General features: G+C 38.7%; 1 protein-coding gene across 3 annotated transcripts in view; it reads right to left on the reverse strand.

The window, feature by feature from the left end:
* The window catches only part of LOC117421021 (tudor domain-containing protein 7B-like), a 52,425-nt gene that overhangs the window by 14,842 nt on the left and 10,293 nt on the right, over positions 1-27,290 (reverse strand). For 2 of the 3 annotated variants that reach the window (XM_059031853.1, XM_059031845.1), the window contains 8 exons: positions 26,851-26,998; positions 13,463-13,667; positions 10,163-10,245; positions 8,788-9,017; positions 5,439-5,971; positions 4,699-4,888; positions 3,726-3,837; positions 2,785-2,987 (listed from right to left, as the gene is read on the reverse strand). In XM_059031853.1, the coding sequence (XP_058887836.1) occupies positions 2,785-2,987; positions 3,726-3,837; positions 4,699-4,888; positions 5,439-5,971; positions 8,788-9,017; positions 10,163-10,245; positions 13,463-13,667; positions 26,851-26,998 (1,704 nt within the window). The remainder of the gene's footprint in view (positions 1-2,784; positions 2,988-3,725; positions 3,838-4,698; positions 4,889-5,438; positions 5,972-8,787; positions 9,018-10,162; positions 10,246-13,462; positions 13,668-26,850; positions 26,999-27,290) is intronic. The other variant, XM_034034868.3, reaches the window with a different exon arrangement.

A 27,290-nucleotide genomic window follows, 5' to 3' on the forward strand; every position in this document is an offset into this window, starting at 1 on the left:
AAAGCGCCGTGTATATAGTAAATAGACAAAAAAAAAAACAACAACAATTCTATATATAAAGCAGCACTTTAAACATCGGCGTTGATAAATTCTGCTTTCTAATGACCAACAAAGCAGCATTCCTTTTAAATTTTTTTTTTTTTTTTTTTTTTTACTAGTGATTCTTTTCTTGTGGCTGTCATTTTCTTTCAATTAAATGAAAACATTTAAGTGAGAATTGCTTGAGGTGGAAAGTTGTAGGTTTATTTAGCTAATAATTCAACTCACCAGTAAGTGTTATATTCCAACATATTTGTGGAATGGAAATAAAACGCTGCCTGTATATTTGTGTAGAGGGTACTTTTTAAAACTATTACAGTACAACCTCGTTTATCCAAAAGTCTAGGGGGACACGAAAAACTTTCAGTGTAAAACAGGTTTTCGGTTACGTGAGGAAACAAGTCAGTGAATCTAGCATGAGCTACCAATTGTACATCAGAACAATGTTAAGCAAAGCTAGGCAATGTATGAATCTTTAACAATTCCAAACAATCCTGTAAATAGAATAGGTACAGTACAAAGAAGTTTTTACGTTACGTAATGTAAAGTACAGTATTATAGTTGTAAATCTATTACTGTAACATTCCAAACAATACACTGCTGTAAACTGAACAGTAAACTACACTGTACTGTCAAAGAAATAAAAAAACTTTAGGAAAAAAAGGTACTATATTATATTACAATTGTGAACAAAAGAAAAAAAAAATGTTACTTAGCTTTCATTTTTTGTCCATTATTTTGAAGTAATCTTTAATGCCCTTCTGCTTCGTTTCCTGGGTCCTCAGAGTAGAGGTCTGCATGGCTCCAAATTAATCAACCCGACCCAACCACGAACCGACAATTATTTACCCGACCCAATCCGATGTAGAATTCTTATTAGACCCGGCCCGAACAAACAGTGGAATGCTTTTCCTTTCCACAGCTTAATATATGCACTGACTAGATACAGTATTAAAGCAGGGTTTTTTTTCCAGTCAACCTGGAAATCTGGCTGACCTACTGGGTGTTTATTCCATCACAGAGGACTGTAAAATTAAATATATAATATCCCTGCATGTATGCGTTATTTTGTGAGACTATGCCTTCACACCGCTTTCCATTGATGCAGCAAAATCTCTTGTTTTTTCTTTTGCCTGGCGTATAATCACAAACTGTGGCACTGCCAATTCCAAAACATCAGGCTACATCCACAACTTTTTCTCCAGAATCCAGAGACTCCAAAACACAAAGTTTCTGCGATATATCTAGCACAGTTCGCGTAGTCATGCTGTTTTATTGTCCACAACAAGACACAGCACTACAATGTACACAAGCCACTAGCGCACGTGGCAAAAAGCTACTTAACCAGACAGCTTGGGGGGAAACAAACTTTCAGTTAACTAAAGGTTTTGCTTTTCTGGGGTTCAGATAAATGGGGTTGTACTGTATATAACTATTGGAAAGCAAACATGACAAACTAACAATGAAATAACATGTATGAATAGGGTTTATTTAATGCACACTAACTACCGTAATCCTTTAAAATTTAAGAAACTGTTGAATTTACCCATCCTCAACATGAGGAAAAAAAGAAATAAAAAAGATGCATCTACAAGGATAGAAACTTAATTATGCTACAAGAGCCATTTATACAAAGAAATACTATTTTTTTTGCAATAAAATGCTACAAACGTGTCTAAATAGGCATATTGCATATTGGTAAATTCACATGCCTGTAACAACAAATCTTTCCAAGTCATCATCCTCGGAGTTGGAGTCCTCTATTATTTGACATCTCCCAAATAATGACTTCCGCTTCTTTGAAAATGGCTGCCTGTATGTCATGGATGATTCGAGATCGGGCATAAGGTTTTTTTTGTTAGTCTTCTCTTGGGCAATCAGTCACATTCCTGTTTGTGTACTCAGGCGTCGCGTCTTTTGTTGGCGACCTTAATACATGCATCCCTATAGATGCAGGCCATTTTTTAAAAGAAACTGGTTTAAAAAGTGTGTCTTAGAGTTTGAAAGAATATAGTAATTGCATTGGTGATAGATAGATAGGGATTTCTATTTCAAAACCCACCCCCCAAAAAAAAAAAAAAAAGTTAGCTCACTGCTTCTTTGTACCGCTCACTACTTATATACTAGTATTGTCTTTAAATAAATTCCTGCGATAAACAATGCTTTTAAAATTAACTGTGGTTTAACAAGATCAAGAACTACATATCACTGCAAATGTTGATTGCAATGGCCTTGTTCGGCCCAGGGCCAGATTCAGATGTCTTGTGTGGCCAAAGTTTCACGGCTTGGAAAAAAGTGGAAATGCTCTAGCCAGAGGGGGCCTGGGGCTTGTGGCAGTGGAAACAGAGTATTATATGCATGATCAGCATAATCTAGGGTTGGGGGGTGGTCATCATAACAAAATACTGCTCTCAGCTTAACATGATATAGCCAAAGAATAACAATGGTTAAATAGTAAATTACTCTATTGCAGGATCAATGGCATTTGTAACATTAAACCAGGTTAATCTCTCATTCTGAAGGCCTAATCAGAATAATTTTGGGTATAGTCAATGCTTATATAGAGTAGAGGTGGTTATGAAAGGGTGTCCCTGTGTATGCCATATTGTCTGTAGCTATCCAATAGTTTACAATGTGGAGCGAAAATAGCATCAGATTCATAACTTACTCTACTCCATAAACCCTGGGTACAGGATGTTTAAATTGACTGATGTGCCACAATCACATTAATGGTCATCAAAATACCTTCAGACTGTTTTCCAGAGTTTTGTCCTGCAAAGCCTTCATGCAGGCCGCATTAATGTTGACATCATCATCTTGGGACGTGTCATACAGGACAACAAGAGGCACCTCATGTCTCTCTAAAATTTCAGCCAATAATATCTTTCCACAGGCTAGGGACTCAAAGACTTTCATTACTGCAGGCTCCTCACTGAATGGTTCAAGCCCTAAAATATTGTTCAAAATTCAAAGTTACAACCTTGAAATCAATCACAGAAAAGCATTGTGATGACTCTTTATGACTATAAATGGCATTTTTACAAGAATTTCTGTTAACCCTTTCAGTTCTGGCGAGACCTTATTTTAGTGCCGTATGTGAACATATGTAGTCGATCACGTTGGAATCTGATGTGACTCCTAGATCAGTCTGAGGTGATGCAAAAATACATGTAAAATAATTTGTCCTGTTCTTATGTATACTCAATAAATGAGTTCCTTTAATTACATAACTTGGTTGTTTCGACAAAGAATTCAGGACTGAAAAGGGTTAGACAAAAATAAATAAGTAAAATCCAGTGGTCTTGGCACCTCTTCGTACCAACCCCCCCCCCCCCCCCCCCACCCCACCCCACCCCACCCCACACAGAAACACCTGCCTAGTTAATGTTTTCCAGCCCCAGAGCTGCTACTGCAAATGGTTTCCACTCTGATGACTTTGCATAGAGGATGCTATAACAAACACCTTGTTCTGAATTACACCTACTGAAGTTTTTACAGTCCCAGATTCACATCAATAGTTACCTTAGTCCAAGATTAGTGTTGAAAGGGGTCTGTGAAACCACCACTTAAATCAGAACAGGATATTTTTGGTATGGCATGCAATGCAAAAAAAAATACTTTTAAGTGTAGAACGCAATAGCTTGTGGTACATTTCAATTTGGATGACTCAATGCGAACGAACTTACCTGCCAATTTGCATTTTGAAGCTTGAAAGGGCAGCATATAAAACTGGTTATCTAGTGCACGGAGTTTGCTTTTGCCAATAACCTCAAAAAACCCGTGATCCACGTAGTAGACCTTAAAATAAAAGAAATGCACTTAATTTCAGTAACATTTTTTTTTTTAAAAAGGCAATGTAATCCACTATAAATATTCTCTAGATTCTCACTAGGTATGTCATAAGGCACTTGAAAAAGGTACATGGAAGCACAACAAAATAGTTGCATGCAACATTCCATTCACAATTTTACAAGCAAGCCAGCAAACACGTGTGTTCTTTTATTTGTAATGAACTGTAGAAGAACACCACCCAACTATGTCCCCATTTAGAAATAACAGGATTATCTAAATTGTACAGTTTTCCATCTAGGAAATATCAGTTAATTGGTAGGTTAAGCTCAGCAAGGTGTTTAAGGCACTATACATTAGACTGTCACTGCAGTGTGTGCTTATGATTACACTATTTGATTTTTAAATGGATAAAAAAAAAAATATATATATATATGTATTGGGATTGCCAATATCGACAAACAAAGTAGTTTCAATCGTTCAGTAAGAAAGCTTCCTATAAAAATACAATTAGCTTCTTAACTCTGGGGCAGCAGTTTGGAGTAGTGGTTAGGGCTCTGGACTCTTGACCGGAAGGGTTGTGGGTTCAATCCCCAGTGGGGACACTGCTGCTGTACCCTTGAGCAAGGTATTTTACCTAGATTGCTCCAGTAAAAACCCAACTGTATAAATGGGGAATTGTATGTAAAAATAATGTGATATCTTGTAACAATTGTAAGTCGCCCTGGATAAGGGCGTCAGCTATGAAATAAATAATAATAATAATAATAATAATAATAATAATAATAATAATAATAATAACTCCCCTTTTCAAAGATTCTTCCTTTACTCTCAGATAAAGGGATATTGTTTAAGAAACCATGCCTTTACCTTCACCCTGTCTCCCGTTACTTCACAAATCTTGGCTCGTAAAAATTCATCCTCCTCTTCTGCTTGAGCTGCTACCAGCTGCCCAAGAGCCAGAGTGTGCAGGACCATTTTTTCATTATGCTGGCTGTAAAATTCTCTCATCACATCCTCAAGTGATTCTTGAGATTGTGAGTAACCCTCCCCAATGTACCTGCAATAAAAAAAATAAAAGTGAATGCTGCTTACCAAATATCCCCCAGTTGTAGAGCAAATTTCTCAATTAAACAAATCAAACTTTTTTGGAACAAAAAGTTAAATGCAATTCATCTTGACCAAAAGGGCATGACATACAGGGAATATATTTTGTATCGCAACCAGATTCAAAGTAGAATGCAGGTAAAATAAAATTTGAATAGCTAGCAGTGTAATAGCTTTTGAATTTAAAGTTACACTTGGGTTTTACAGCCAGGTGAATCCTGTAAATTAGATAAATTGCCAATCTTATCACTGATGTGATGTGTAGGTCAATTTAGTATGAATCGCCACGCACACTTGACTGGGTGAACATACAGAACCCCCTATACTGTATGTGGTTCATTTTATATTAAAACCAACAGTTCCCGATATGACGTCAAAGTCTGGCCAGAAATGCAACACTGAAATGTACCCTTTTTGCAGCTCTTTCGAGATATGCATCAATAACACCAATCACCTCTCAGTCTAAGAAAAAAAAAAAAAACACCAATTAAAAAGTTGCTTGCCTGAGTATGACTTCATTGGTATTGCTGGATTCCATTACCAGCACAGATGGATATTCTTCCTTTGGGATGACCAGTGGTGGCACAGTCAAATTGCAGAGTCTCTGAACTGCAGCTTTAGTGACCTTGAGTTCCACCTTATTGTGGTTCTCATCCTCAGTCACCTTGGCATAAAGGATGGCCTTTTTGGTGTTGTCCGGCATAGGGTAATCTGCTGTGCAAACATCACTCAGCAGAGACAGGTCATCTAGAATAAACTCTGGGAACTTCAGTTTGTAAGCATCCTGAAACAGTTTAGGTAGTGCACTGGCCCAAAGGCCACTGCTGTATTTTACAAGTAGCTCAGCCACCTTTAGTTTAACTTCAGGAGGCACTCTTGGTTTGCTGGCTACTGGAGGCAGCATATGTGTGGGAGAAGCAGGCTTCTCAAAAACAGGCGATGTTCTGTCTTGGCTCAACGCTGCTTTGGTTTGTGCGCTGGTCTTGGCTGGGTATAGAAGCAGCTCCGAAAAACCACTACTACAGAGCTTTTCCACCTAGAAGGTAAAAAAAAGTGTTTAATTTACAGCACTTAAGTAGGCTAGTAAATCATACCCCTATTCCAGCTAGCTTCCCTGATGTCCACTGGTAACCCCGATTAGCCATAATCTTTCTTATTCTGTCCAGCTGTCCAAAATCAGTGAAAACTGTCAGGGTTCTAACCCATACTCTGGTGCGGTTTAATTTAATTTCCTGGAGGAATTGTCTATACTTCCACTTGATGAATGTAAAGGCATTTCTGTTTCCATAAATTTGCATGGGTGAAAACGGTCAATGATCATTTTGACAAACTCCTGGGTCTGGTGGCCACTTATGGGGATGTACATGCTCTCGGATGCATTCTGAGCTACTGTGGACCAAATTTGAACTTGACTTTGTACCAGATGGATCAACCAAAAGGTTAGTTAAACAAGTTTTTGAAATGTTACTCAAACCTTTTACATATATGCCCAATTAACATTAATTTTATAAAACTTCAGGTTGCAAAAAACTATACAATCTCTGCTTAACTCAATCAAATGTTGTAAATACAGGGTTCATACAGTCATCCCCGTCCCCCCACAATACAAATTAAGGACCATTTTGACCAATTTTCAAGACCTAATTTAAGGAGTTCGACAATTTTCAATGTTGATAACTAATAACCAACTGTAAAAATAAAGCTTTTGCATTAACAGTTTGAGTACAGATAAGCTCTGGACCAGTAAACTTTCTTATTCAGTATCACAGAGTCAGTTTTGGTACCTATAGATGAGTGCTTCATTCTAAAAGCAGTACAACAATCAGGTTTGATGATTTTGTATTTTATTTATTTATTTATTTATTTTAAATCTAATTTGATTTAAATCGATTTTTTTAATTATGTAATTTTTTTGTAGTACTGTAGTTAATATAAGGATGTTGGAAATGGTGGTTTGTGAATAGTTTAATACCAGACTCAAATTACTCAATCTTAAATGAATACATAAATAAAGCAAATTATTTTATCATTGTGGCATCCTCTGAATGTGGACTACAATATGTGAACTACAAGAATTTAGCAATGGAGTACACCAGAGAAAAATACCTCTCTCATCCGAGTCATTCTTTTACTTTTCTTTCTTTGATTTCCTTTCTCTGTCAGTCCAAACACTCGCAGTTTTTACTTAGGACTACTTTGCTTTTTATAGTGTGTTCAATTGTTAATTCCCGATTGCACCACTAAAATAGAACCTGGTTTCAGCGGGTCAACACTGTGCTCAATTGTCTATTTGAGACCCCATTGCATCAGAATTGCTTCAGCGAATATGTTAATGATGGGGCAGGCGCTTTATAAAACGGGGCAAGACATGTCTTCAGAATACCATTCCAGTGCAGTATTTTTACGTCTTCGCTCCATTTATGCGCCACAGAATCTGGCGCATTTGTGCTGTGATCAGAATACAGACCTAAGAGTTTTAGTTTATAGACTGTAAGAGTTTAAGATGTTTGTGTTAATAAAATGTTTTTAAAACATACTTTTCAGGTCTTCCTTGAGAAACTATATAAAATGGGTAAATTAATTTAAAATCAATGATTTAAAAAAAAAAAAAAAAAATCAAGTGATTCAAATCCGTGATTTAAATCAGCCAATCCTGACAACAATTCGGTGTTTTAATTAATGCCAGAAGCAATAGTCCAAGAATTTTGTCTCCATCATAGGCGCTTAACTTTGTTAAAAAGTGGGGGGCAAACTGAAAGACTAAACTGCCAAGCTAGAGAGGCACATTTATGTATTTATTTTTACAATTAAGAATCTCCAAGAAATCAAGCAAACCTTGCTGTTGAAGTTGGGCAGGAGTTTCAGCATAAAATGTCAAATATGTACTTACTGTGCACGCATTCATTACAAATACATGCAAGTAGACCAAACGGCACTACCAGTACCACTGGCATCTCTGCACAGTGCTACACCTTGATTAAAGGAGTGTTAAACAAAGAAAAGCAAGTATTGTTCTTTGGAAGTAAGTATTCCCTAAGTAAGGCAGTTCAAAATACTTGCCATGTCAGAAGCACTGGTTTACTATATAAAGACTTAATTTCTGAAGCAAATTCAAAAGACTTTTTTGCTGTATAAAACAAATTCAACAGTATATATTTAACAGTATAAAGTCAGTTGCAGAAAGAACCAGTCACTTTTTTTCTTATTTTATACCATTAAAATGGTCTTATTCCTCTAAGACATTATGTCTTTGCCTTTGTGCTTCCTTCTAAATATGGTCCAATGAGTTAGAAAAGGTTTTCCCATAATAAAATTACTTAAAACAATAACGAAACTGCTGCTACTGCAACCAAGTAATTTCTTGCTATTTTAGAAATATTTATATTTACTTTAAAATGTTGGGGCACATTTTAAACCGTGTAAAAGGCAAAACCATTTTAAAAAATATATATAGAATAGTGTGTATACACGGAGCAAACAATAAATAAATAAAATAGCGGGAAAAAATGTATAGTTTGCCTCCCCTGTGCACTATGGGTTAAGTGCCTATGGTCTTAAACTGAAGTTACAGTTCAACGGGGAGGTGGGGGGAGAGAACAGAGAGAGGTCACAAAAATCAAGTACGTGCCAAAACATTTTAGTTTTCCACGATAAATATTACACCCCCCTGCCACATTTTCTGGCATGTCTACACAAATCATAGGAATGGACCTGGGAGAGGCAATTTTGATGGTACACTTTCAACCATGAATTTGTAAGACAGGTGTAAAAGTAAATGTATATACTGCAATGTATCGCTGGCAGTTCATACTACACAGGGTATGCATACATGAAGGCAATTTTTTAACTTACTGTACAAATCTGGGTCCAGTGTTCCAGTTCTTTCATTGCATCAGTAGGCAGCTCCTGACTGTACAACTTCCTGTAAAGTTGTGGAAGCTTGGAAACCCAAATCCCATTGCTGAATTTTCTCAGAATCTCTTTCAGATGAGTCTGTACCAACTGAACATCATAGATGCTGGGTGGAGGAGTGCTGGGGCTCACAGGACTACGTCTTTCAGTCAAGTTAACTGAAGTGTAGACTGAAATAAATGAATCAGTTTAATATGTGCACAGAAGCAATTAATTTTAGAATGGGCTCACTAGTTTGCATGAGTACAGCAACGAGTAGTGGATAGGGATTCAAGGATTTTGTCATGCCTGTTTGTTTATTCTGATAGACAAAGAGAAGGAGATGTAATACCTTTTATTGGACTAACTTTAATCACAAGCTTTCAAGACCTCAAAGGTCTCTTCTTCAGGTGAAAGTAGGAAAGAGAAAGCTTGAGATTAATTATTGTTTAGTTCGTCCAATCCCTATCATCTCTGGGCTAATACGGCTACCATTTCATCTATCAACTATGGAAGATTTGTTTATTTGAAAAGATTTTTAAAAAATTCAGTTTGTGTTTAAAATCAGTTACACTGATAACATTTACAGTAGCCAGGTTGTGTAAACAAAAAAATCACCCCTGCAGACAAACACCTCCTCAAAATAAAAAATAAATAAAAATAAAAAAAGCATGGTTTATATATGTTTATATATTCCCCCCCCCCCCAATGTTTCTCAGTTTCTCACAAACTTCACAGTGAGTCGATACATGAAATAATCAATATGGGAAATCTGTACCAGTATTAATATAAAGCAACCCCAAAATTAACAGGTCAACTGTTTCTGAAACATCTTCATTCCATCTTGGCTTGCTCTATACACAGCATTGTTACAGATGTTTAAAATAACCAGATTGAAATGTGTCCTTCGATAAGGTTACTAGTTTATTAAAAACAACACCAATAAAAATAAATTGTATAATAAGAAACATTACAGTAGTATTTGTAACAAACTCAGCATGTACAGGTATGGTCTAAAAATCATCTTTATCTGCTTAACAGCCATGAAAAATATTTCAACATATTTCAATGGTGGCAGAAAACAAAACAAAAACACACCCATAAATAAATAAATAAATAAATAAATAAATAAATAAATAAATAAATGGTTGGTGTTAGGCAAGTGGATTTGTACAGCCCTGCATTTTATAACACAATTCTGTATAATTGTCAATACTGCCAGGGAGCATAGAATTAACAGACATTTCCTCCCACCATGTGGAGGACACCTAATGTAAGACAAACCAACAGATGAATGCTATACAATGACATAATGATGGAAGCACTAATCACATACCATTTGACTGCTGGGGGTTTCTGGAAAGGTGAACCTGGACCTCCCTTTGAAATCTAGGATGGAGAATCAGTCTCTTGTCTGATCTACAACAACAAAAAAAACTGACAGAACACTCAAAGATGATAAAAACAACTTCATATACAAGCAAAGTTGTTTCTGCTTATGTTCTTTGCCTCATTACAGTAAACTACAAATACAAACAAAACACTATTCTTCTGATGCAACTTTAACAAAAATACATTCTTTGTTAAAGTTGCATCAGAAGAACAGGACTACCAAGAGACACTGAAAGACTGAGTTTACATTTACATTTAATCTCAGTATATTGAAATTAATATTTTTTCAATGCATGTTTTTTTGCAGTTACAAGCTTTATAAATACGCTTTAGTTACAGGGTGCATCAATACAAGGAGATTAATTCTTAGGTGGATAAAGTCTGAATTTCTGGGCTTGCGATAGTTGCAATTAACCTGCACAGTTCTAAATGTCAGACTGTGAAATGTATCTTTTGGAAATAAAGATAGATAACATCACGTGAACATACTAAATCAGAGCGTGTGGTCTCCAATAAAATGTCAGGTGAAACTATTCACTTTTATTGGACAACACCCATAATAGAACCATACTTGTAGGAATCGCAAAGTGCATCATCTCCACCATGATGAAACCCAAGAAGTGTGTTTAAAACCATGTGAACCAAGGTAACTGCAATAAGTGCACTGTTTAAAACACCACCACACACTTTCAGGTCAAGTACTTCTTTCACCACCTGCTATATTTACTGGAGGCTCACTGGAGCACCCGCCAAATACGGACTGATTTGGTCCTAAGCAGGTTAATTTCATATACCAACATGCCCCAGTGGCGCATCAGTTTTTATTGCAGTTATCTTTTTATGGTGCCCAAGGACGCAGAAAGTGGGGGTAGTGGAGATGCGGCCGCAATCACAAGTTTTCTTTGTTAACTTTAGTTTACACAAGAGCATGGTAGATGTTCAACCAATTAGTACTAACTTATGACCTGTACAATGGTCACAATTTATGTAATTTTACATGTTCCAGAAAGTGGTTGTTTTGCAGCTTGTTCCCGTATTGAATACATTAAACATACACTGCAGCATTTTTCGTGATCTATCAATAAAACATACTTGGTCAGTGCAACGTGTGTGGGGCCGATGGATTTTTCCATCCATTAGCCCTGAGCACTCATGGATGGAAAAGTACATTTCAAGCCCTGCTAAATGAATGGATTAACTGTGACACATTTTGAACTATTTAATCCGGGAGAACTCTGCATAGTTCACATTCTGCTGCAGCTCTGCTGAGTCATTCTATACTCATACCCTCACATAATAGATAATCCATCCAATAAAAGGGAGGATTATCACGCTATTTAGATACTATTGAGCCTGTCTCTCAATTATGAAACTGTAAAGGACATTTCCTCTATTGTCTGTGAGTGACCTTCCCCAGTACCCAAATACTACGCAAAACAGCAAGATGATGCAAGTTGTTTTGCTGGCCAGGGCAGATTTTCAGGCACACTTTTGAAATGTGTGCTTGCACAGCATGCTGAATTGTCAAATGAACAGTTGAACCACATGCTCAATGCCTATTCAGAACAAAACAGTTGATAAATTCTGATTTACGTTGTCAATTTGCTTTCTGGGCATAGTCTAATAAAGAAAACAATACATTTACATTGGTTTGGCTGCATGGAAACAGTGCATTAAACAACACAGATTTAGTGTTTGACTAAATATTAGCCCCTTGAGTAAAGTAGTTCTCCTTTATGTAATATAGATTGTATTTGAACACATCTAGTTACATTAATTCCACATATCTAGTTCAGGTTTTAATTACCAGTGAAAAGACTTGTGTCATCTTGAGTATTAGTTACAGCCAGTGGCAAACAGTAAAATATTCTGCAACACAGACACTTAACACTTCATGAAATGTCTACTCCTAATACTCTTCACATTTCCCTTTGTTTAAAAAAAAAAAAAAAAAATCAATAAATCTTTGTGGTTTGAAAATGAATGGCAAAACCTGTAAATCCGAGGATACAAAAAGATGCAGTCGCCTAAAATAGGGATTAAATCTTAAAAAACTGATTTTAAAACACAGCTACAGAACTGTAGTTTGCTAACCACTGTTATAAACAACGTGGCTTTGAAAAAAAAAAAAAAAAGAGATAGAAACTTTGTCAGGCAATGGAGAGTGCTCTGATCACAGTGATGAACAGCTGGATGTACATAATGTTAGATGTTTACAATTGAGACTTTATATAGGTTTCACAGTTCTTGAAAATTTACAGTTGCAAAGGATTTGCAGTTTTGTTATGGTGCATTGCTGGACACTCGAGGATAAATAAAACGGTATGCGGTTTTTAAGCATACTACACATTCTAACCCCTTTCGTGAAAGCACACGTTTTACTAGTTAAAAAGCAGAACTACGTAAGGTAGTGAGAATGTATTACACAAAAATAAATGAAAACAGAAATCTATGCACTTCAAGATTGTGTTTTGTTCACTATTACGTTCACTCCTACTCGTTTCATAACGCAGGGAGCTGTTACTTGAACCATGTTCATGTAGCAGCTTGAATTACAAAATTAGGAAAGGAGTTAGAATGTGTATTGCACCATTGCATTTTCAAGTATTGCAATTAAGTCTGTTCTGTCACAATGCAATTTCATTGTCTAATCTCGTCCTTTCTGCAGCACTGTACTTGACAACTAAGTTCACATTATTATTACAGTTGTTGGGGACAAATTGTTGTCCCCCGACCCATTGCTTACCTGAATATTGGTACAGGGCTCACAGATGCAAAAATCACAGCGACACTGCCAGTGAACACGTGTGATTGAAAGTTCTGGAAGCACGATTATATTAAGCTCAATCTAACAGCGTCCCTCCCTCTGTTTGCCCGTCATTAACCAACGATACAGTACGTCTCTCATGGCTTTAGTGCTAGGAGGCGCACAGTAAAATACAATAATACATTATGATCATGACTCTCTCGCAGGACAAGATTAGACAATTAAAATTGTGACAGAACAGACCACTTCTACCGTTTTTTTTAAATTTGGGAGGCATTACGGCAAGCAGCTCGGGCACTGGGGCAATTGCCGTCGGTTATTTTGCGCCTTGTACATGTACATCTTAAAAAAACAAACAAACAAAGAACTCTAACCTGTTATTTAAGCTTGTCATCCACACCCATTACCATACTTCTAAGTCAAGTCAATTTATGTATGTATGTGACCCAAGTTAGACGAGTCAATTAACCCACTCACCTGTCTCCCATGGCAAGGGGTTTATGAAATAGCACATTAGGGGTTCTGCCTTGAGACGAGGGGGTTATTTTTGTATCAGTCTGTTCTCTCCCTAGAGCTGGCCCAAACGCTCCATACCTTCCTCTGTTTCCTGTGGTCATTGGAGTTTGCCGCCTCATATCATGGTCCAGGTTTTCGGGCTGTCTTAATGACGTCTTGGGTTTTACTACATTTTTGATGTGCAAACAAAACAGCATCGCATCAGATTTCTGTTATGAAACCCAGGGAAAAAGTCACCCCAGCCCCCAACCTCCTTAAACTTACCAACTTGGTGCTGAACAATAAAGCTGGAATTCCAGCATAGATTAACTATCCAATTTAACTGTACCTGTATTTGTTTATTATCCAAATCATTGGTTCAACCCCTATGTAAGGAAGGAGATATACTCATGTCCAACACACCTAAATTATATGTACAATTATATTATATATATTATATATATATATTATTATATATGGGCAGCTGGCTCTTTGAGCTAATATATATATATTTTTTTTTTAAAAGACTGATCATTTAAGTTTGTTGTCAACTATGTGCAGCCAGGCAAGGTACAATACACCAAAATTATGCTTTCTGCACATCCATGTCATGGAGGTCATTCTCACATCCATAAACCAAATGCCATAGAACCTCTAGATCAAGCTTACGGAATGACAGCACATTCTTCTGCTTAAGACATTCTTATAATGGAAGTTTTACATATGAGCCAATATGTACAAACTTTTGCACAGTTTGAGGTACAAACTAGGTTCCAATAGCTTTAAAATTAGTGAATTGCTCAGGTCTCAATGGAGTCAAAACAATGATTTGGATACAAATGTGTGCAAACACACACTTATGTATATAGCTTCAACACAATGAGGACATCTGTTAAAAAGGAAGTAGGTTATTCTCACAAGACAATGTTCTCTGGGCACAGGGTAAGGCAGTACATACCAGAAAACTTCACACTGGAAAAAAATGCAGATTTATTGTTTTTAACTACTACTATCACTTAACTTGAGATAGTGCTGGGCCAAATATCCGAACAAAACATTTTAACATGTACGCAAAGGCACAAAAAAAATGTCTGTGTCCATCAAACTATTTTATCTGTGCGAGACTTTATATATTATCGCGGAGGCCACTGGTGGGATTCACATACGAGAAGCACAGAAAAAGCAGCATTTTGACGCGCATATCACTCACTATTTCTATGAGACTGAACTCACATTGACGAAAAAATACCAGTGAAATTAATCGCAGCTGCAGAATTTTAGAATGGCAAAATAAAATTTAAAAAAAGCCAGGCGAGCAATATTTTGCATCAGAGACATTTTCCCGCAACTCTAGCTCTAACCAATCAGATGGATGGTTTAGTATGGTTTGCATAATGCATCATATCTGGATGAACATCCATCAACATGATGTGACATTTTATTTATTTTATACTTCACACACAAGTAACAAGACATGTTAGTCCCAATTTACATTCCAAACATGTTGGCCTGGTTCTATTTGGTGCCTGTTAGGGGTAATACAATTCTTGATATTTAATTCTGTAAGAACAGAAAGTTAAGGGGGAAAAAAGAAGCTTTCAGAAACAAAAGGCAATTTTTTTAAAAAAGCATAATGAAGGGTTGCCCTACTAAATTAACACCTCTTTCATTGCCTTTTATTTAAAAATGTAACTAAGAAATGTCAACACACAAAGTGAAGCAAGACATGTACATTTCAATTTTGTATCATTTAAATAAGCTCACTATTTATGAATGACAAGATAGCGTTGAGATAATGGGAAAAATTCCTCCCATTTCTTTCCTGGTCCATAAATAACAATATTTTCTTTAATAAATTAATTGCCTATACTCAACTTCTACTGTTAACATGGCATATACAATTTAGTTTGAAATTCTTCCTCCTTCGTCTAATCTCCACGAACTCCAGACCATCATTCATGACCAGTCTGGCTGTATTGGTAGGGGCATGATTTACTTTGGAAAACACCACCGCATACTGTTGTGTGTCCACCAATTTTGCTGTATGGCCCCTCACTGTTCCCCCACGCCGCCCATGTCTGTCCCAGGCTTTCCCTTGCTTGTCACTGCTGCAAGTCGGGGGCGTGAGCAGTAGGAGGCGTACTCCTGGTGCACTCCAACTGTCTGCCAAGATGAACCCTACGCACTACGCTATTTATTTTGGAAGATAAAAGTTGTACGCTTGGATTCTTACCGCCGCTAGTAATTTTTTATCACACACACACCCCAGTGAAAAAGTATTGTACCGTCTGATTTCCTGCATTTTTCACATTTCACATTGTATTTGGTTAGAGTTTTTTTGTGGGTTGTAGTAGTATATAGAGGGAGTCAGAAAAAATGACTTTGGTGCTTCTTTCATTTGTTTGGTGTTCAAGGTAATCCAACATGCAATCTTCAGGTGTGAAAAAGTTACTGCCCCCCCTAGTTAACTCAACCCAATTAAACGGATAATTAGGGTCAGCTGTTTGAGTACTTTGGTTAACAACCAGGCCTGATTTGGGCCAGCCCTGCCCAATATAAATCGGACTAACTTTGGCCCTTACCATCAGAGTGAAGTTGTCTGCACACAGGTTCTAGAGGCACATCATGCCATGAACAAAACAAATTCCTGAAGACCTCCAGAAGAAAGTTGTTGGTGCCTATCAGTTTGGAAAGGGTTACAAAGCCATTTCTAAGTCTCTGGGGCCCCACCGAACCACAGTCAGAGTCATATTGTCCAAATGGAGAAAGCTTGGGCAGTAGTGAATCTTCCCAGGAGTTGCCGTCCTGCCAAAATCTCTCCAAGAGCAAGGCGTAAAATAGTCCAGGAAGTCACAAAGAACCCTAGAACAACATCCAGGGATCTGCAGGCCTCTCTCACCTCGGCTAAGGTCAGTGTTCATGACTCCACCATCAGAAAGACACTGGGCAAAAATGGGATTCATGGCAGAGTAGCAAGGCAGAAACCATTGCTCACTAAGAACAACATGAATGCTCGTCTCAAGTTTGCCAAAAAGCACCTGGATGATCCTCAAGAGTTCTGGAACAATGTTCTATAGACAGATGAGTCAAATGGAACTTTTTGGCCGGCATGGGACCCGTTATGTCTGGTCAAAACCAAAACACTGCATTCCACAGTAAGAACCTCATACCAACGGTAAAGCATGGTGGTGGTAGTGTCATGGTTTGGGGATGCTTTGCTGCATCAGGACCTGGACACCTTGCCATCACTGAAGGAACCATGAATTCTGCTCTGTATCAGAGAATGTCAGGCCATCCATCCGTGAGCTGAAGCGCAGCTGGGTCATGCAGCAAGACAATGATCCGAAACACACAAGCAAGTCTACATCAGAATGGTTGAAGAACAAGAAATTTAAAGTTTTGGAATGGCCTAGTCAAAGTCCAGACCTAAACCCCATTGAGATGTTGTGGCAGGACTTGAAAACGAGCAGTTCATGCTCGAAAACCCTCAAATGTCACTGAGTTGAAGCAGTTCTGCATGGAGGAGTGGGCCAAAATTCCTCCACGGCACTGTGAGAGACTAATCAATAACTACAGGAAGCGTTTGGGTGCAGTTATTGCTGCTTAAAGGTGGCGAAACCAGTTATTGAGTCTAAGGGAGCGATTACTTTTTCAAACGGGGGCATTGGGTGTTGCATAACTTTCTTTAATAAATAAATTAAATATGTATAAATTTTTTGTGCTATTTGTTCACTCAATGTCCCTTTTATCGAATATTAGGTTTTGGTTGAAGATCTAATAACATTCAGTGTCAAAAATATGCAGAAAATCAGACAGGGAGCAAATACTTTTTCACGGCACTGTACATACATATATATATATATATATATACATATATATATACACATATACACACACACACACACACACACACACACTACCGGTCAAAAGTTTTAGAACACCTCCATTTTTCCAGTTTTTATTGAAATTTACAGTTTAATGTCTCAATGTACTCTGAAATTAAAGCATAGAACAAATAAACAATTGGAGATAAAAAAGAAATCATGGAATCGTTTTGTTTAATAAAATTTAATCTAAATTTTTGACTCAAAGTAGCCACCTTTTGCAGATCTAACAGCCGAACACACTCGTGGCATTCTTTCTACAATGGAAATCAAATGTTGTTCGGAACGTTCTCCCAACACTGTTGCAGAAGTTCCCACAAATGTGTTGCACTTGTAGGTTGCTTTGCTTTCACCCTTCTGTCCAGTTCATCCCAAACCAGCTCGATGGGGTTTAAGTCTGGAGACTGTGCTGGCCATTCCATGATTTGAAGCCTACCGTCTTGTTCTTTTCTTCTAAGATAGTTCTGACATAGCCTGGAGGTATGTTTTGGGTCATTATCTTGCTGTAGGATGAACTCCTGACCAACTAGGCGTATACTAGAGGGTATTGCATGGCGCTGCAAAATGCTGTGGTAGCAGTTTTAGTTCAGGGTGCCACTCACTCTGTGCAAGTCGCCGACTCTGGATCCAGCAAAAGAGCCCCAGACCATCACGCTTCCTCCTCCATGTTTGACAGTTGGTGTCACACACCGAGGAACCATCCTTTCGCCTACTCGACGGCGTACAAAAACCCTGCGTGATGAACCGAAGATTTCAAATTTTGATTCATCGGTCCATAAGACCTTCTTCCAGTCTTCAGTAGTCCACTGGCGGTGCTTCCTGGCCCAGGCAAGCCTCTTTTTCTTATTTTGCCATCTTAGCAATGGCTTTCTTACTGCCACTCGACCTGTCAAACCTGCAGCTCGAAGTCTTCTCTTCACAGTTGAAACTGAGACTTGCTTACTTCGACCAGTGTTAAGCTGTGCTTGAAGCTGTTGTCCTGTGAGCCGCCTATCACGCAAGCTGTTGACTCTCAGAAACTTGTCTTCTGATTCTGTTTTGGCTTTGGGTCTGCCAGACCTCTTCCTGTCAGAGTTTCCTCCAGTTTCCAAGTGCCTTTTGATGGTGTAGGAAACTGTACTCACTGACACCTTGGCTTTCTTTGCAATTTCTCTAAAGGAAAGACCTACACTTTTAAGGGTTATAATGGTCTGTCTGTCTTCCTTTGTTAATTGCCTTTTTCTCGCCATTATGAGAGCAATATACTACTTCCTGCAGTACAATACTGTCCAAATAATGCTTAAGAGGGTGTAGTAACACAGTCTGTTCCAACACTGCTTTTATACAGACAGAGGGTTTGTAAGTAATCAACAAAAGTTGGGACACCTGTAGAAATTGTTAGCATCAACTTTCAAGGCTTAATTTACTTCCATTACTGCAGAACAGCTGTAAGTTGTTAACCCATTACTTGTTCCCTGAAAAAGGCCTTTTTGTATAACTCTGAAATGTACATTATTTGTCAGTTTTTGGTAACCTAAACATTTTTTTTTAACCTCTGGCAGTTTACCGCTTACCTTTGTACCATTTCAAGTTATTCACTGGACTTGAACTGCTTAAATTTCAATAAAAACTGGAAAAATGGGGGTGTTCTAAAACAAACCTACCTACCCTACCTACCTACCTACCTACCACCCTACCCTACCCTACACACACACACACACACACACACACAGTACTGTGCAAATGTTTTAGGCTGGTGTGAAAAAATGCTGTAAAGTAAGAATGCTTTCAAAAATAGACATGTTAATAGTTTATATTTATCAATTTACAAAATGCAAAGTGAGTGAACAGAAGAAAAATCTACATCCAATCAATTTTTGGTGTGACCACCCTTTGCCTTCAAAACAGCATCAATTCTTCTAGGTACACTTGCACACAGTCTTTGAAGGAACTCGGCAGGTAGGTTGGCCCAAACATCTTGGAGAACTAACCACAGTTCTTCTGTGGATTTAGGCAGCCTCAGTTGCTTCTCTCTCTTCATGTAATCCCAGACAGACTCGATGATGTTGAGATCAGGGCTCTGTGGGGGCCATACCATCACTTCCAGGACTCCTTGTTCTTCTTTACGCTGAAGATAGTTCTTAATGACTTTCGCTGTATGTTTGGGGTCGTTGTCATGCTGCAGAATAAATTTGGGGCCAATCAGATGCCTCCCTGATGGTATTGCATGATGGATAAGTATCTGCCTGTACTTCTCAGCATTGAGAAGACCATTAATTCTGACCAAATCCCCAACTCCATTTGCAGAAATGCAGCCCCAAACTTGCAAGGAACCTCCACCATGCTTCACTGTTGCCTGCAGACACTCATTCGTGTACCGCTCTCCAGCCCTTTGGCGAACAAACTGCCTTCTGCTACAGCCAAATATTTCAAATTTTGACTCATCAGTCCAGAGCACCTGCTGCCATTTTTCTGCACCCCAGTTCCTGTGTTTTCGTGCATAGTTGAGTCGCTTGGCCTTGTTTCCACGTCGGAGGTATGGCTTTTTGGCTGCAAGTCTTCCATGAAGGCCACTTCTGACCAGACTTCTCCGGACAGTAGATGGGTGTACCAGGGTCCCACTGTTTTCTGCCAATTCTGAGCTGATGGCACTGCTGGACATCTTCCGATTGCGAAGGGAAGTAAGCATGATGTGTCTTTCATCTGCTGCAGTAAGTTTCCTTGGCCGACCACTGCGTCTACGGTCCTCAACGTTGCCCGTTTCTTTGTGCTTCTTCAAAAGAGCTTGGACAGCACATCTGGAAACCCCTGTCTGCCTTGAAATTTCTGCCTGGGAGAGACCTTGCTGATGCAGTATAACTTCCTTGTGTCTTGTTGCTGTGCTCAGTCTTGCCATGGTGTATGACTTTTGACAGTAAACTCTCTTCAGCAACCTCACCTTGTTAGCTGAGTTTGGCTGTTCCTCATCCAGTTTTATTCCTCCTACACAGCTGTTTCTGTTTCAGTTAATGATTGTGTTTCAACCTACATATTGAATTGATGATCATTAGCACCTGTTTGGTATAATTGTTTAATCATACACCTGACTATATGCCTACAAAATCCCTGACTTTGTGCAAGTGTACCTAGAAGAAATGATGCTGTTTTGAAGGCAAAGGGTGGTCACACCAAATATGGATTTGATTTAGATTTTTCTTCTGTTCACTCACTTTGCATTTAGTTAATTGATAAATATAATCTGTTAACATATCTATTTTTGAAAGCATTCTTACTTTACAGCATTTTTTCACACCTGCCTAAAACTTTTGCACAGTACTGTATATATAATTATAAACACACACACTGAGCATCAAAAGATAAATTCACTAGATGTGATCGAAAAATGACAGCAGGTGCAGTCACTTTTTATTGTGCTGATTAACAACTGACATCACGAAGATGCTGCAAAATGATCTGTCGATCTTGGGCAGGTGTTGTGACTCTTGGTCTCCCAGTTCATGGCCTGTCATTGACAGAGTGTGTCTGGTTATACCGTCTCGCCAGGTTTGAAATTACTGGCTGAGCACCCAAGACGGCAAGCCACAGTACACTGCTAGTCCAGCCTCCAACATGCTGATTGCATCATGGCGCTGCTCTCTTGGCATATTTTTTTCACACCATATCCAGTGTCCAATCAACTGTCTCACTAATTAGGTAATTAAGTACATATGCTTCAGTCATAGTCATTCAAGCGTGTCATGGTCAAGGATGAATGATCGAGTGATTAAAAAGAAACCAAAAATATTGTCAATGTCCATCATTTATATACCTTACAACGGCAGGGATTATTTAAAAAAAAATTATTGTCTACTTTGTTTTTACTTCAAATACAAACAAGATTAAACTACTGTATTGCTTTCTTTTTATAGTTAATTCACAAGGGTAAAGTAAGGTCTTTCTTCTGGGATATTTTTCAACTTTAATACAGTGTTACATATAATGGCTTTGATAACATTTTGAAAACGAATATCCAAACAAATATCTACATCTTTAATGATTATCTGAACATACAAATTCCATGTTCGTCCCAGCACTAGAGACAAGCATGGCTTAGCCCAATAAATCATTGGGGTCTAAATGAATAATTCTTCTAAAGCACAAAATCAGTTACCGACACCCGATTTTCAATCAAACAGGAATTCAATATTACATCCTCAAGAGTGCCCCCATCCAGGGACAGGCATCGTTTACCAATAGTCATTTGTAAGCATTTGTTATCTAAATTGCCACTCCATGCAGGCTGACAACTGCAGGGCTTCAAATTAGCAACAAAAGGGTCAAGGCCAAATGGCCTTCCGTTCAATACATTTATGGAAGGCCACTAAACTTAAATTTACAGTGACCAATTATTTTTATATATTCCCCCCCCAATTTGTAATGTCCAATTATTTTTTTTCTTCTCACCGCAGCGATTCCCCACATAGCACAGACATCCTCCGATCTCACAAGCCTAAAGCCAGAATCGCTTTTACGCCAAGCAATCCAGGAGCAGAGGTGGGCAGGCTACTGATCCCAGAAAACAGAGATCAGCCCTGCGTTTATCCACTATGAATGTGTTCGGTGTCTGGCCAGTAGGGTTCACTGTTGTGTGATGAGGAGAAAGAATCCCTGCCGATTTACCACCCCCCACCCCGGGAGCATCAGAGCCAATGCGATGCCCCCTTCGGAGTCCCCATCAAAGTTCGGCCTCTTTGCACAGCCTGGACGCGAACTAGCAACGTCCAAGCTGTATGATTAATCCTTCGCTCCCAGCAGTCTATCTTATGCATGCCTGGGTATGTTGTGAGGCACAAGGCCATGGGCCGCGTGCCTTCAACCACCCACAAGTGCGATCAGATAAGTCATAATGCACACCCTGGAGTGGGTTATTGCGCATGTAAAATATTAATTACTATATTTTCATTTTTATAAAAAACAACATTTGAACTTTAAATTAAGCTTTATGTAATGCATCATTTCAGCCAGTGCAAAACAGGTCATACACATAGTCTTTAGAAGCTACAAATTTGCTGGAAAAAAGTATTACTGTTAAGAATTTTTTTTTTTTTTTTTTGCCGTTTGAAAAACTAAAAATGTCTGCTTATTTACATGATTTATACACTGGTAAGTAAAGTTGACATTTAAAAAAAAAATCACTGTGTGTTACTGTGTCACAATAAATCATGCTCTGCAGCTTTATTTATAATTCCTCCAAACGCACTGACACGTCTTCTCAATACTAGTCTAACCCTGTCTTCTCCACAACTTCCCAGACAGTGAGGCAGTCATGTAGAACATCACATTAAACCAACCTAAACAAAGCTGTTCACTGCATTATAATAGCTTTGGGTGTCTTCAATTACTAGAATATATTTCACTTTTTTTTTTTTTTTGTCATACTTTGTTGCTTCGTTGGTAAGATCCAACGCAACTGATCTCTACCCAGATTTTAGATTCTAAAATCGGGGTAGATAAATCCACAAAATTGATTGATCTTCAGAAGGTGATACGCCCCTAGCTTTTTTCACACAGTTATTACTGCACTGTCATGTGAAGCCAATCACTGCGTTTAATGTATCCAAGCCATTTTATAAATTGTACTTATTTGCATATATAAATTGCTTCACTGAATCCTGTCACACTTCTCACTATGCTACAGATATTGTTTATTCGCTACTCTAGTGACACTTAACAGCAATAGCAGGTACCACTTAAGAAAAATGCACAACTTTTCAGTTGTTTGCTATGCATTTAAATTCTGCAAGTAGGGGCTAATTCCGCATTTTTTTCCACGATCACAAGGGACAATTTAATAGCTGTCCTCATATCAGTTTAACAAACTAAACTTAGAAATCTTGTTCCCGCGTGTAACATACAAAATGCTGAACAGAAAAAAACAAAAACGTGTCTTATAAGATGGACAAATAATGATAATAAACATTAATACAATATAGAATACTATTTCATACCGTTTTGATAAAAAAAAAAAGATAACGGCAATTGAAACATTCGTTAGTTTGTGTAATTTTATATTATATATATATATATATATATATATATATATATATATATATATATATATATATATATATATATATTATATATATAAAATTTTAAAACCTGAAATAAAACCACTTACTGTAAATATTTCTAAAGTACTGACCTGAAAAATGTCCCAGATGCTAAAAGTAGTTCCCACCAGAGGTAAGGCAATTTGTTTTATTTATTTGGGAGCATGTTATTTGAGGTACTGATCGTATAAGACAGACATTGGATACTTGTAAGTTGTTCCATGCCCTAGTTATTTTCATGAATTGATATTGCAATGCACTTTCCACTTCTGTTCAGAACCTGCAAAGACTGTAGTGTGACCAATAATTAAATGCAGTACCATCTTCCAAATTTAAATAAATAAAACAAACTGTCTTATACATTGTTCCCTGTACACTACATACCCTTGATGCTGTCAGAAATAGGCCAGGTTTTTATCTTACTTGCTGTACTGCAAGTATGAGGATCAAATGGACATGGACACACCTATTCAGACAGCATCTATAAACCTCACAACTCGACTATATGGCACCCAGTTATATCAGTACTTTCATCATCTTGTACTTGCACTTAACTGCTCCACACCTTGCTGCACTCTACTACTGCTCTCAATTCAAATTATATTTTCTGTATCTTGTACTTGATTTTACTCCTAAAGGTAACCATTCACATTCTTTGTAATTGCTCTTATTTGAAATCATTCTTAACACTAGCACTGCCATAGTCGCTGCTTTTTTTTTTTTTTTTTTTTTTTTTAATTTAGTCGTCGCCAATTTTTTACCCCGATTTTCTCCCCAATTTAGTATGCCCAATTATTATCTGTATCCTCGGCTCACTGCTCGCAACCCCCCCGCCGACTCGGGAAACGGCGGCTGGAACACGCGTCCTCCGAAACGTGCTCCTGCCAAGCCGTCATTTTTCACACTGCAGATCCACAGCAATGCCACCAGACCTATAGTGCCGGAGGACAACACAGATCTGGTGGCTCCACTGCAGAACCACAGGCGCCCTATCAGCCACAGGGGTCGCTGATGCGCGGTGAGCCGTGGATTCCCCTGCCGACCTAAGCCCTCCCTATCCGGGCAGCGCTCCCTAGGACTCGAACCTGCAATCTCCAGGCTGTAGGGCACATCCTGCACTCCGCGCGGAGCGCCTTTACTGGATGCGCCACTCGGGAGCCCCCCATAGTCGCTTTTTGAACGGCTTTTGCAATTCAAATTTAAATATCTGCATATGTGAATAGCTACGCTACTTTTTTCTCGTCTGCCTGTCCTCTGAATCAGCTCAGAAAGTTTGTAACTGTCCTTTGTAATTAAATCTTCAGAACGTTGCAAACCCAGGTCTTGTGATCAATGTCTTGATCATGTATGCTAATTATTTTTTAAGGTGTAGGGCTGGCGACAGGCTGGCTGGAGTTAGCGTTTACTAGACTCTGCTGTGGGCACTCCAATTCATTATCGTATACTGACTGAAAAGATGGCTGAAAAAGACGAGTACTGAATACGGAAGACGTGCTTGAACTGTTACAAGATTTGGCTGAATGAGATTCTGACGACGGGGTGAGTGAACGAGAGCGACGCATCCTGGACAGTAAAAGTGAGGACACCGAGCCGGATTTACCTGCAGGTCAAACACAACAAGTGCTGACCAAAGGGGGAGAGGGAGAGGTCGTGGCTGTGGCCGTGGCAGATCCAGTACTGGAGAAACAGCTGCTGTCCTTGTGGCTCCTCCTGAATCTGCCGCTTCAGCACCACCAGCACCAAGGACAACTACACCTGCTGCATCAGCTTCTCCAAGCGTAATTCAGGACACGGGCAAAGACAGGGCAGTTTGGAAAATTATAAATTCTGGTGATGAGGCTTTGAGAAAACGTACATCAGAAAATGTTGTCTGAAGCTTCAGGCCCAACGCCGCACGCAAAACGAAACATAGATAGCCCACTCAGTGCATTTCTGTTGATCTCTATTCAACTGCTGCTTCACATTCAGCGCTGCACCGTGGCAGAGGCACAGGTACTGAATGTTTACCCCTGAGAACTGTCTTTGGAGTAATTACAAGCTTTCATTGCAATCCTGTATGTGCTTGGCGCATATGCAGGCAAAAGCATTTATGTGGAGAGCTACTGTTCACAAGAGTGGGGTCTTCCCTTCAAGGAAACAATGTCACAGAATTGCTTTCGGAAAATCCTGAGATTCATACGTTTTGATTTGAGAACAAGAGCAGCCCGACTTATAACAAACAAATTTGCCATGGCATCAGAGGTTTGGGACAGCTTCATCACAAATAGCATTGCCTCCTATAAGCCTGGATCTAACATCACCGTGGATGAGCAGCTGTTTCCAACAAAGGCAAGCTGTCGCTGGACACAGTACATGGCCAACAAACCAGACAAGTTTGGAATCAAATTCTGTTTTGCAGCCGACGTGGATTCCAAATACCTTGTAAATGGTTTCCCCTACCTAGGAAAGGACGAAACTAGCCCTGCTGGTGAGAGACAGTGTTGTGCTGAGGCTGATGGAGCCGTACTTGGGCAAAGGACTAAATGTCACCACTGACATTTTTTTTACTTCTCTCCATTTGGCCAGTGAGTTGAAGAAAGAAAAAAAAACACACCTTGGTAGGGACTGTGAACAAAGCAAGACAAGAGTTACCACCAACAGCTCAAGCCGTGCGAGCACCCCTGCACTCCACTACACTACTCAGGCAAAACGACTGTGCCACCCTGACTGTGTATAGGTGTAAAAAAATTAAAATGTGCTTATTCTAAACTCAAATCAGTGACCATCGGGACTGATGCTAAACGAAAGCCTGACTCTTGCATTTTACAAACGCAATGAAGTATGGTGTGGATATAGATAAACGTAGTATCGTTTTTTTTGTTTTTTTTTCAAAACTGTTTACTTATACTGCAGTGTACTGAGTTTCTATAATGCTTAAAGATAGCGGCCGAAAATCACGTACGAGAGAATAAAGTATCGCGGCACTTAAACTATCCAGCACTTATTTTTTTATTATTTATTTATTTTAACCAGAACTACACAGAATGCGGCTCATATTGCTTTTGTCATGGACACCCACTTCTTTAGAGATTGTCGTAGCATTTCAGGCATTCTAAATACAGTAGCTTGGTGTCTTAAAATATCTCTGTGGGATTTTCCCGTACTGAAAGTTGCAGATATGCGGGAGCAACTTGGAAAAATGCGCGATCCCCGCAATCCTGCACTGAAATTCAAGCCCTGTGTAATTGAGTTTGCAAAACAATATAAAAGATTTACCCGAGATAAAATGATACAGACTTGTCAGTGGCTCAATGTTAGTTTATAGGTTACAGATTTTCTAAAAGTTTAGTAGTAAACTAAGGGAGGAGTTTACACCATTAGAGTTGTCAGCCTTATTAGTGCAGCCCCTAATGGCAAGTAAACCTACCAGTACACTTACCATTTGGCATAAAAGGAGTGGCCCGCTTCACCCTCATCTGGCAATTAACCAACAAGGATCTACCACTTTTCTTCTTTGAGGTTCTTTGACGAGCCACTAGTTGTGCAATGTGGACCGTTTCATGACAAACCGTTGCGAAGCACACCACCTGAAAAGCAAAAACATGACAGGTTCTAATTCTATCTGTAGTAGGAACTTCATAAAAGCGTCCTACTGCGGCCATCTGTGGACCCATTGATGTTCTCAAAGTGTTTCATTTAGACTTGAAAACCAGCAATTCCCACCTTTGTCATCTTCTCCTTGTCATGCCACTGAGTTATATAACGGAGAAGAAGCATTTGTCAACTTGAGTTGATGTAGCAGAATGATGCAACTGAACACAATACAGGTACAGTGAGAATCAGGCTACTCTTGCCAAAATGAGCCGGTGTGAAAAAACC

This window comes from Acipenser ruthenus, chromosome 1 (assembly GCF_902713425.1).
Source record: "Acipenser ruthenus chromosome 1, fAciRut3.2 maternal haplotype, whole genome shotgun sequence".
In the NCBI taxonomy this organism is placed as follows: domain Eukaryota; kingdom Metazoa; phylum Chordata; class Actinopteri; order Acipenseriformes; family Acipenseridae; genus Acipenser; species Acipenser ruthenus.